General features: G+C 43.9%; 1 protein-coding gene across 1 annotated transcript; it reads right to left on the bottom strand.

Moving 5' to 3' along the window:
• Positions 1-1089: 1089 nt before the first annotated feature.
• Positions 1090-12331, bottom strand: onecut3b (one cut homeobox 3b). The gene is made up of 2 exons (XM_034105289.1): positions 11257-12331; positions 1090-1460 (listed from the first exon to the last, which is right to left on the bottom strand). Exons 1-2 carry the CDS (start codon positions 12329-12331, stop codon positions 1090-1092), a joined length of 1446 nt encoding a protein of 481 aa, XP_033961180.1.
• Between the last annotated feature and the right edge of the window lie 300 nt (positions 12332-12631).

Below are 12631 nucleotides of genomic sequence, written 5' to 3'. Positions count from 1 at the left end.
GACATTTGACCTCTGCGTTTGGCCACTAGAACAGAGCAGACCACCCCCTCACTCCCTACCTTTGGGCATAAGAATTTTGTTAAACGCTGGGAGTATCGTCCCTGTTTGATTGTTCTCCTTTTGTAACCTGAAAATAACCTCTCACGTGGCCACACAGCAAGTCGCCTTACGAGTCTTAAGAAACAAACATTCAAATGTGTATCAAAGGGTTTGTGGGTAATCATTTTGTCTCAGTTTGTTGGGTGATTGCAGGGCTACACTTCTGCTTGTCTTTATCCTAAGAGAAATATACGCTGCAGGCTACTCTGTTGCTGGATGTTCAGATGTGGGTTGAATGGACAGCAGGGGGCACTGTTACACTGAGGTGCAGCAGGTTGAATCACTGCAGAGGAATTAGACCCCAGCAGCGACCCAGCATGTGAACATTACGCACATGCACACGCACGCCTGCAGTGATGCAGAGGTGGTGTGTGGTTAGCGGGTCAAAGGATCTGTCGAGAGCATTTCACAGACACTTGACACAAAAACGCACCTCTCTCTCAGCCTCAGTGTCTGCTACTGAAATGAGGAGTGGTTCATCACGGCCCAGCAGACACCTCTGTCTGATTGCTGCCTGATTTGTAAAGATCAACGTGTGTCTGCTCAATGTTCCCTCTCTTAAAGCTATCTGTCATGAGTGATTCTTTGGTATGTTTACATCTTGATAATCAACAGAGTTTTCTAAATCAGGCTTTAGCTATAGGTTACCACACGGTGGTTTTAGTGTATGTAGATGGATTATCTTTGGTGTTGAAGTGGAGAGTTTACGGAGAGCCACATGTGGTTGAGTCTTTTAAAGCTACTGGATCTTTGGTTTGTAGAGCCACAATTAAAAAAAATGCATGTTAACCCCTCAGAGTAACATTCTGATTAAAAAGAAAACACTTAGAAAGGTTCTGATTCATCGGCACAAGTCATCAGCACTGTGAGCAGATGAATCAGATGAGTGGTCTGAAGCTACACACCCTGTAGCTCTGCAGGATTACAGTGCTTAAAAACATCCTCCCCTCCATCCTCCATGCATCTGTCCAACCACACGTCCCGCCACCGTCAGGCCTTGGAGAAAGTCCCCGCAGAGGAGGTGCCGGGTTGGATCGGTGAGGAGTTGTTGTTGTTGTTGTTGTTGTTGTTGTTGTTGTTTCCGTGAGGAGTGTGGACGTGGCCGCGCACCCCGTGACCGAGCTCCTCCGAGTCCCAGCGGTCCGTGGAGCGGCGGCGGGCATTCATGAAGAAGTTGGAGACGGTGGTGAGCTCCAAGCCGAGCTGCTGTGAGATGGTGATCTGCATCTCTTTGGAGGGGCGGCGGTTCTCTCTGAAGATGGCTACCAAGGTGCGACGCTGCAGGTCTGTGAAGACCAGTCGCTGCTTCTTTGGCACCTGGTTGCGCTCTCGTCCTCGGTCCTCCTCCTTACGTTTACATGCTGGAGAGAGGAAGGGGTGAAGAGAACACATGAAGGACTTTTAGTATTAAAAATAGTCTATGATCCTTTAATGTTATACAAAGTTCAGACTTGAATGCAAAATATTTCAAAAATGTGCAACAAGATTGGGATTCATGAGACAAGAATTGAGGACATAAAGGGAAATGCAAAATGGTTTAAGACAGACAAATAAAATGGCCTATGGAAAAAGTAGATGGTGAAAAAGGGTTATAAATGGTAAAATGCAATTGTTTTGTGCATGCATGTTTCAGTGGGGCCTGTGTGTTGTAATGTGATATTTGAATCTGTGTCTCCCTAAAATGTACTCGTGAATATGGTCGGCCTATAAACAGTATCACATTTTGAGTTAAAACATTGCCCCCTCCCAAATGACATGCAGGATGATACAAAGTCAGAAAGTATAATAATGATGAGAAAGTGAGTCGTCCGTGGTCAGTCAAACTAAACAAAAATTCTCTCAGACTTTCAGATTCTCCAAGTAAAAAAGGAGACATCTGCTGCGAGTACCAGACCTCCCCTTGGGATCTTTTAATGGCCATTACCCTGACTTATGTAAGTTCCAGCCTTAACAATTGTGTATATATTATATTTTTCTTATTTTCCAAAGTACTCTAAACGTTTTCACATTGATTTCTAACCTTCTATGCTTCCTTTGTTTTCCATTTATTTCATACTTTTATGACAATCAACTTGAGAAGATCTGAAACTTGTTTGAAAGCTTACAGTATCCTTGTGTTTTAGTCAAATTTAATTATAATTTCTTCTTTCTGAAACTCTTCCTGTTGGTGTGTTCAAAAGTTAAGATACAAACGTCGATCATGTACTTATTTAGGCTATAAACATAGTTTGTTGATACAAATCCATAGTCTTCTTTCCAAAAGCTATCGACACTCAGATGTCCAACTATTCTTTAATATATTTCTGAAACAGTACTTGAACAGTGCTAAACCCTGTCTCTATAATGTGTTTAGAATAAGATTATGTTACATAACTGTAATTACAATAGCACTTTTCCAGCCATTAGAGTGTTTTCAGGCACATTTATTTTACAGTCCCTTGCAAATTATAAATGATAAATCTTTTTCTTTATGCGTAAATAAACATAAGAAGGACCAATGGTTTAACGACCCCTGCTTGCATCTGCAGTATAAAACGTGACAATAACAAAAAAAAACATCAATGCGAATAATTGTTTATCGGGATGGATTCCCTGTTTCAAGCAAGTTTCTAATCTCTACAAGTTGATTATCAAAGTGCAGTGAAATGAAGTGAAACCAGTGGCCGCCGGGAGGATAGGAAATCAATCTAAAAACTCACAGAAGCTTTGAAAACGGTCATCAGTAATGCAAAGTGGGCTGAGCAGTGAGTTTGTGGATAATGAGATAAAACATGCATAAAAAAACACTAGGATTGACCTTTAAAGTGAATTTGCTTCATGTTGGTTGATGACGAGTTAGTCTTCTGTGGGAACATGATCATTACTTTATTCTCCTGGTCTAATTGTACAGTTCGGATAACCCTCCTGTCAAATCTGAACGATGTACTTTCATCAATCATAAATATTGTGTTTTAAATGTGAACAAGCCAAACTGCTAATCACCACTTTAATTACATTTTGAGAGTTGTTAAGACAACTTTGTGAAATCTATTGTGTTCCATGGTTCAAAATGACCACTATATATAGGAAATGAATGGGTATGTTCATCCATCAAATAGCACACACCCACAAATCGTCAAATCTTAATGTCTATTCATTGTATTTTCTACTAGACATTGTTTACTGTTTAAAATGGTGATAAATAAAATGTGGTCATGTTTCATGTTTTTTTGTTAATGTTAGACATTCTGAACTGGAACACCAACGATAAGGAGGGAAGAAACGAACACGACAAAAGGGTTAATAAAAAGAAAAAAGATTATGGAGGATAAATAGTTTTCATTGTGTGATGTTGAAACTGGAGGAGCGGGATGTGAAATGCTGACAAAGAAGCAGTGCTCCGTGCCTGCTGTAGCTGTGGAGACTGAAGGGAGTCTGTTCTGTTCTGCTGCCCTAAAAAGCTGCAATGATCGATTTTCCGCGGTTTTCTCCTGAACACGTGGTCCAGTAATCAGGGCTCCCTTCCCCACCCGATCGATCCCCATCGATCCGCGAGACCGAGGTGTGTGTGTGCGTGTGTGTGGTGCGTGCACTGCCTCGCATTGGGGAGTATACCCGGGAGCGCGCATAGTGACAGACAGATGGAGAATAAATTGTTTATCTGAGGAAGAACAAAGGAGATGTTGCAGAAAAAGGGTGGCAGTCATCCAGTGTGAGAGCTGAGGACAAAGGAATGTCTCCGATCATAATACGTCATTATTATTATTTTATACATAGTGTGAGGTGTGCATGAGATGTGGTGGTGTAAGTGAAGCAAATAAACAAAAGTGAGGATGATATCCATTCTGGTTTTGTGCAAATGGGAGAGGATGGGGAGAAAAGAAGAGAGGGTGAGGGGGAGGGGGAGGAAAGGAGGGAGAGCTGGCTGCAGTGTGGAGGTGTAGTATGCAAATGATTGATGACTTTACAGCAGGTTTTAGACAACAGCAGTAAACTGATTTGACTGTGGGGTGGGGGGGGGGGATCAATATGAATGTGCACATGTGTATGCATGGCTGTGTGTGAGCGTGCATGTGTTTGAATTGCCATTGTTCTTGCTTTTATTGCAAGCAAAGCATAATTAAGATATTTCCCTGAGCAGAGGAGGTTATATGTTTGTCCCTGCAACACAGAACCCTCCTGGACTTCTTCAACTGTTTCCCTCTTGTTGTTTTTTCTCAATTGTTTTAATTTGCCCTCAGATTGATAGCCCCCATATTGATTGATCCTCACTTCAGAAGCATTTCACGGAACGTTTATTCAATTGGTTCAGGCCCAGCCATGCCAGAATCTCCTCGCGGCTCTCTAAGTGCTGTCTCAAACCAAACTCAATACTCCCTAATGTAATGACTGAATGCTAGTGCTAATATAGTGATAATTTAATATGTAATGCCTGTTTTCGAACAACTTGTGCTACCGCCCATTTTACAATGCCAACACCACTCGGTTCTCCTCCATCAGCTCCTCTCTGCAGCTCCGAGGCCTGCAGAGCAAACAAGTGGAGCCGAGGAGTTAGCACCAGGCCTGCTCAATACATATTTCAGATAATCAATAGATCCATCTCAAATAAGACCCCTGCACATCCTTTCCCAAGCAATGAATAGCACCACAGGGAAAGTAGAGAGGGAGCTGCTCATTAAAACGGCCTCTCTTGAGACCAGAACCTCAGTGTTAGGCTATCTTCAGTTGCCTCTTTACCAAATGGGCTTTTCTGAAGAGACAAGGCTCAGCAGTCTCAAGTGGCACTTGCTTGTGTCGTCTATTTCATTTTTCCTGGTGTCAATGATGCTATAAGGTCATTTGCTTAATGCCAAACTCTTCCTGATCTCAATATCAAAATGCTGGATGTGCAGCATGTTAAGCTGTCCTCGTGCCTCCTTTACAGTAAGAGCTGCTCTCACTTAAGTGGTTGCTGTTTGCCATAAGACTGCACTTATACATGAAGATGGGAAGAGCAGTTTGGATGATGGTGTGTTATATTGCAGGATGTGACAGCCATGAAGCTACAGTACAGCTAAGAGGGAGCTGGCTGACAAAAACGACTGTATTGGACAACAATCTGTGATATTCAGTCAATTTCTTTAAACTTTCCCTTCTTGATAAGACATGCAAAAATACAAAGTGGCAGATGTGTTTTCCATCAAACAAGTACCACTTCCCATTTAAAACTCTGGAAATGTCATAGTTCTCCTTCACACACAATATTTGAATCGGCACAAGACACAAGCTTTCTCCCATACATCACTAACAATCTATTTAACTTTAGGTGGACAGGAGGCTTTAAAAGTCAAGACCACAATGGAATAAATTGCATTTTGACCAGCAATTGGCTCAGGTGAACACAGACAAACCTGTGTTAAACGCTGTGCATGCATCATTCTGCACAATAGGCGCATCCACACCGCAGTACTTTTCCCACAAAGGTTCATGAGAACTTAGTTCATGAGAACTCTTTTGTCGCGTTCACACCAAAAAGAGCCGGTACTAAAATTAGTTCATTTTACCCCCTTTAGTCACCTTTTTACCCCCTTTTCAGTCCGGACTTTCGTGGGAGAAAAAGGTTCCTCTGTCTGATTGGCTGGGCGGAATGCAAACCACGCCCCGTAAAACTCCCAAAAAGTTTTGTGAAGCCGCCATTTTATTATCCTCGCATTAGCATTATTAGCATTAGCCCAGCGCAGAAACGCAGAGAGACTAACTTATGGCAACACAAAATAAAACATGGGAGCGGTGGAGATGAGGTTGTCGGCGTTCTGGCGATTTACTCGGAGGACTTCCGGCCGGGGACTTTGGGCGGCAGTATACGCCGTGAAGTGGTCTGCGGCCTGCCAGTAAACCCAAAGCAGAAGAAGAAGAAGTAACGTCAGCGGCTTCATTTGCCTAATCCACCCCCAGGGACTTTTTCCGGTGTGAACGCGATCTGTATTTAGAACTAAATTCTCATGAACCTTTGTGGGAAAACTACTGCGGTGTGAATGCGCCTAATGCGCCTAGTGACCCTCAAACAGCAAAGAGAAGTGATCATGCATCCAGGCTAACATTTGGACTAAAGACACTGCCTGAAATGTTAAATATGCAGGAGTGACATGATATTCTCAGATGACAGCTTTGTTGTTGCAAGCCAATAAATGAATGTGAGTCATATTTAAAAGGCCATATCCATCTATTTATCTAAATCCTGTGCTGTGATGAGATGAAAACGGCAAGTTTAACAGTGTGTGTGTGTGTGTGCGTGTGCGTGTGCGTGCGTGCGTGTGTGTGCGTGTGTGTGTGTGTGTGTGTGTGTGTGTGTGTGTGTGTGTGTGTGTGTGTGTGTGTGTGTGTGTGTGTGTGTGTGTGTGTGTGTGTGTGTGTGTGTGTGTGTGTGTGTGTAAGTGTGTGTGTAAGTGTGTAAATGTGTAAGTGTGTAAGTGTGTAAGTGTGTAAGTGTGTAAGTGTAAGTGTAGATGGGGCATGAGGGGGCAGACGGTGAACTAACCGCACCGTGCTGCTGCTACTCGGCGCCTGGACGGACGGATGAGACCGGGCTTTGTGTCCGGAGAGACGGGCCCTCTCCCGTCCTGGACGGACTACTGCAAGCGAGAAACAGTTTGGCGTCAATCACTCTCTGTCACACCTCTCAGATGTACGCTTATTGATTATATTGATCATATTATAGGCCTATTCATTGCTGGGAAAAGGAAAACGCCATTAACCCCACCCGCATTAACACACAGCAGCGGTTAAACAAAACCAAACCGTCTTTAAAAAAAGACTCCCAATTGATTAGGATTGGATTATTTGAAAGCTTCCGTTTATTTGTCAATGTAAAGCCTGTGTTGTCCTGTTGAGACGAGTGATCGGCAGCTTTAAAGCCTATCAGCTATCGGCTTTTAGTCTATAAACCGTGTTTAATGCCTCTCCTCTTCCCCTACAACTAAACGGTCACTTTATTTACTCCAAAACAGCTCAGAATAAATGGGCCAATTGAATCACAGCTTTAAACATTTGCTGCTTAATACAAAACGAGTTCTCGGTGCCACGAAACTAAAAACGAACTTCCGAGAAGGAAGAGAAAATAAATATCTTCAGCATTCCGAAAAACGTAGACACCTTTATTATTATTATCTTAGAAACGTATGATATTTCCAAAAAAAGACATAAAAAGAAGGCAAATAACAGTTTGACCGATTCAAATTCAATTGTTTTTTGAGGGGAGAATGTGTTTGATTGAAGCCTCAAACACGCTTTGAATTGCCCGGATGTTTATTTTCCTTTTTATTATCGCAAGCGTTTCAACAGTTCATTTTTTAATTTGATAAGAAGGAGTGCTTTGCTCTAAAATACTAACATGTGTGCGGCCTGCTATATCGATATATTGATTTAAATTATGATAGTGTAATATTGTAGAATATAAAGCTACTGTAACACTATTTGAGATACCGGTTATCAGTTAGCTGGAAATGTAGGCTATTGAGAATTCACTTAATATAAGAAAGCCTGTCCTGCCGGGCAAATCAAAACAATTAATACAACAACAATTCGCTAAATGGGAATTTAAGTAACTGATCATGTTTTGCTAAAATAATTCTCTGCTCGGATGTAATCCTCATTATAAACACTCATCCACACACTTTCCCTCTCACTCTCTCTCCCTCTTTCTTTCTTTCTCAAACACACACACACACACACACACACACACACACACACACACACACACACACACACACACACACACACACACACACACACACAGAGAGAGTTGCGTGATCCAAAAAACAGTATTCTCGCCCTGTTGACATGTGTTAAAATGTATCAGAAGAAAATAATGCAAGAACTACTCAAAAAAAGGTGGAGGGTTGTTTATATTTGTGTCACATAGTCTCATTATAGACGACCACTATCAAACGTTGTGCTGCTGATCTGCATCATGCCAAAGAAATGTCGTTGATGACAACACACATTATATTCTATTCTTCTATTCTAGTTTGATGGGGTTGAAATAATGGGAGGATAGATCATAATAACCACAAACATCTAATCTCATCAGTTCATCAGGTAATTCAACATGTGGCTTTGGATTTGTGTTGTATAAAGTGTTTGTGACTGTGTTATTAATATTGCAGAGTCTTCCTAAGTCTGGACACATTCATTATCATTCATACTGAGTGTCAAAATATTTCACTCCGGTGTTCCAAAATGAGTCCTGTCTCTGACAGAGAGAGATGACCAGAGAGCAGAAATGAAATAAGGGTGAAAGTCAAAGGATCTGCTTTGCTGATGCTAGTACAGAGCCAGAAGAGAGAGAAGGGGGAGGAAGGAGGAAGGCAGGGAGGGAGAGAGAGAGCCGAAGAGAGCAGAGGAGAGGAAATCAATACCGATTCAGAGTGAGTCAGATAAGCCTGAACAATGTATAGTGCAGACACACTCTATAACCCAGTCACACACACATATGTGGAAGCACTCACACAGAAACACACGCTCACAGACGCACACGCCGGGTGAAATGTGCTTGCATGCCTCCATAAAGGCGCATTACAAACCCCATAAAGCATTGCAACCTTTAAAATCAAATGACATCACAACCTTGGATTGCTTTGAGGATTCGCTGACATGAGCAGAAAGCACTCATTACTACGACTCGATAGGCAACTGGATGCTCTGATGCTCTTTGTCTACTGTAAGAGGCTCTTAAGCTCTGATCTTTTATGTTAGTGGTCAAACAGCAGCCTTCCTGATTTCACTGCAAATATTGCGGTTCTTTTGTTATAAATGCTCAGAGGCTTCCTTTTCCAGCCTCATAAATATGTGTTTTTTTAGCACTAGGAGTCCACATCATCCTTGGTGTCAGATCTGAGCTGTTGATATTCCATACAGGATGTTTTGGGATGTAAACAGCGTTCTTGAAAACCACTAACACACTCCCTGCCGTGGTGTTTAGGTGTGTGGTCCTTAGCTGTTAACCACAGATTTGACTTTGCTTACCTAGAAGATGCTGTTACAAGCGCTTACACCACCGCTCTCTGCCTCTCTCTTTCTTCCCCTCTCCCCTCCGTCTCCCTTATACTTATCAATTATTAAGGTCGGTATTGATCCTTTCACTACCCTGCCTCTATCTGGCTGTTCACACAAAGCCAAAACCTGCCTGCCCTCTCTCAATCAATGGCATCTCCAGGCTCTTTTTCCATATGTCAGTTTGGTTTTCTCGCTTTTGCACTTAACATGGGCCGAATGAAGTTTTGTACATCCCAAATTAGTCCATTCAGAGTCTTCAGAAAATATGAGAAACAGCAGACTGCTATAACTCTTTCATGCCACAGGCAAGTTTGATGGGCATGAAAAGATGGGCGAGCAGGGAGAGTGGAAAATGGCTGTGTGCATTGTTTGACTTTATGAAACAGCTCTCGTTCATCCTCCAGTCCAGTCATGATTTTTTGTTTTGTTCTGTGGCGCATCTACTGAAGCCAAACAACCTGCCTGCCTGTTGCCAGGTTAACCAGGGGAAGATAAGCGATATTATTGTCATAAGCTGCAGAGAGGGAGAGACAGAGAAAGAAAAACAGAGAGGGAGAGCACCAGGAAGTGGGAGAGAAGGGGGTTGGGAAGGGGAAACGGCCTTATTGATCTCCTATGTGCAAAGCCAGGCAAACACTGAAAGGACAGAACTACACTATTAATGACACTCACAGCCTCAGCCACTAATCCTCAGCTATTTATCTACCCATCTTTCTCTATCCATCTACAGTGTGTATCCATCTATCTATATATCTATCTATCTATCTATCAATCCATCTATCTATCTATCTATCTATCTATCTATCTATCTATCTATCTATCTACCTATCTATCTATCTATCTATCTATCTATCTATCTATCTATCTATCTATCTATCTATCTATCTATCTATCTATCTATCTATCTATCTATCTATCTATCTATCTATCTATCTATCTATCTTCTGTTATCAGAAAAATAACCAGTGTCAAAAAACAAAACAACTCATCTAATTCAACATTTTAAAACTATTTAACATTAAAAACGACAAGTGTATACTTTGTATATGGTGCTCGATTATCTCTAATGTATTGATTCTGATAATCATAGTCACATCCGGTGCTATACAAATGGAAAATGTGGCAGAATTACTATTAATGTTTTGCCTGTTGTTGTTTTTCTGTCCTAAGAACTCTAGATGCTCCATAGGTTCTTATCTTTAGGCCTACTGGTCCCTGCTGTTAGCAATCCACATCTCAGCTGCAATCAATATTTCATCAGAATATTTTGATATGGTTGTTTTGAAATATATATTGGGGTCACATGTAGGCAGTGTTGGAGATACATTTCTGATGTAAGGTTTTTTACATATGTAGCCTACGTGTTCTGCTAAGGGCAAAGTATAATGAGTGTTTTACATTTGACTTTTTAAATCCATTGAAATCATTTTGAAGTTCCTTCTCATCTGACTCCTCTGCTTGTCTCACACCAGCCATCATACCTGTCTATGATCTACATTTAGAGCTTTTACTACAGCGTGCTAAAGCCGGAGAGACCGTGTGGTTATTGCGACTTTCAGCTCTGATACGAGTATTGATCCTTGTGCCACATTTAAAAGGGAGAGTGGGAACTGGCTATTGATCAGGCAGCCTGGGGTCACCCCGCTTCTCCCGCGCAACTAGTTGTCCCAGTAACCCCAGCACCACCACCGCTGTGTGTTTATAGTCGGGCAGAGAGAGGGAGGGGGAAATGCGTCGGGGGAGGGCAACTATTTCGAGGTTTATTGTGAATCAATGGCGATTTGTTGTGTGCCGATCAAAAATATAGACCTGCAAATGTGGTCTACAACAGCCTGCGTAAACGAAATACCCACACCCAAAACAATCATTTAAAAGAGCTGTGATTTCTCGAATACTATAAAATAAGAAAACTATAGGCTATATTTGCTTATGATTTTAGCGTAAAGACAGTGTTGATCTTAAACCGCTGTGACTGCGCGCTTTGTTTTAGCCGGGTGAACCGTGGTGCTGAATGTTTTAGGCCAGTGCAAGTTCGTTCAGTGTGTATGTTAACTTTGGTAAATAAAGGTGGAAGGTGACTGGGCTGTTTCTTCAGAATAATATGTTTTCATGTGAAATAATAATACTGAAAGCAGAGTGTCTTACCGGCCAGCCGGAGAGCAGACATCCTTTGAAACTCGGGCTCCTGCAGCCACTTCCACATCCTCCTGAAGGTCTCCCGGCCTGACTTGAGCTTGCCCCAGGGTTTGGGGTTCCTCAGCAGGTCTGAGAGGGTTCCCTGCGACCGGCTCAAGATCCTCTGCGCGAATATGGCCTGCGGGATGGAGTATCGCTTTAACTCGGCCGTTATCCGCTGAGCCACTTCCTTCGTGTTAATTTCCTCCCCCTGCATGCCGGATCCTGATACTCCCTGCCCGGCTCCGTGGCCGTGCATCTCCCGGTCCCCAAGCATTACCGCGCCATTCGCCTGGGAATGCAGGTGACTGTGCGGGTGATGGTGCATGCCGTTGAGGTTGGAGATCATACCATGGCCGTGGCCCCCTAAACTCCTCGCCAGGTGCTCCTGGTCACTCCGGGACAGCATGGACGCGTGGGACTCAAACCCGGACACCGGAGAGAGCATCTTTGTTTCATTGGAGAGGTGCGCGCTCGGCCCGTAGGCTGACAGAGGCTGCTGGGAGTTGTGCAAAGAGCCCAGCCCGCTGGACAGAGGGGAGAGCGAGCCGTGACCCATGCCGGGCACGGACATCTCTTTGGGGTAGTGGCTGTAAAGATTTCCCATGGAGGCGAGCCCCCGGTGGTCGTCCCGCATCAGCGTGAAACTTCCGCTTACGTTCCCGGCAGAGAGTCGCTGATGGGCGGCAGCGTGGTGGTGTGAGTGCGTGGGGTGAAACTTATCCGAGACGGTGGATATGGAAGGTAGATGCTGCAGGGGGGTGAGGGTGGTGTACGTGTTACTGAAGCTCATCCCGGTCTCGCACATGCTGATGGACGGGTGCAGGTGTCCGGATGATGGGTCTGTCCGGTAGTCCCCGCCGGAGCCCTCCAGGAGCGAGGCCATGCCGGACACCATGGCTGACCGCGAGCCGGGACCGTGGGCGACCAGGTTCCGGGGATTGGAGCTCGGGGACGGCGACGGCCGAGCGTGCGGTGAGCTCATGAGGTCTCCCGCCTGGGAGTGCGATGAGAGGCTGTGGAGGTTCTCCATGGTGAGCTCCATATCTGAAAGGATATGTCCCACCCTCCCCACCCTCTCCCCTGTCTCTCGCTCCTGCCTCTCACGCTCTTTCTTAGCCCTTAGCCCTCCTGGAGCGATAAACTGAGTACACCGTTGGAACGCCAATCCATCGATGAAGACTGTACTATCAATCCAGCGCGGTGCAGATAAATTCTGGTGTTCAGAAGAAGCTGCAGAACCGAGTCTCTCCGTGGTGCTCTATGCCTTCATCTGGGGCTCTCTCGGGCTGTATCTCATCTCTGGTCCAACAGCGCGGCCACTATGAGAGGCTGAGCTGCGCGT

This window comes from Pseudochaenichthys georgianus, chromosome 17 (assembly GCF_902827115.2).
Source record: "Pseudochaenichthys georgianus chromosome 17, fPseGeo1.2, whole genome shotgun sequence".
NCBI classification, from domain to species: domain Eukaryota; kingdom Metazoa; phylum Chordata; class Actinopteri; order Perciformes; family Channichthyidae; genus Pseudochaenichthys; species Pseudochaenichthys georgianus.
Note: the sequence above shows the minus strand (reverse complement) of the source record. Positions and strands in the feature narration are given on the sequence as shown.

Coding starts and splice junctions, on each gene's coding strand:
- onecut3b (XM_034105289.1), bottom strand. CDS start 12,331: ATGGAGCTCACCATGGAGAACCTCCACAGCCTCTCATCGCACTCCCAG. Junction 1,461..11,256: donor GTCTGCTCTCCGGCTGGCCG/GTAAGACACTCT, acceptor TCCTCTCTCCAG/CATGTAAACGTAAGGAGGAG.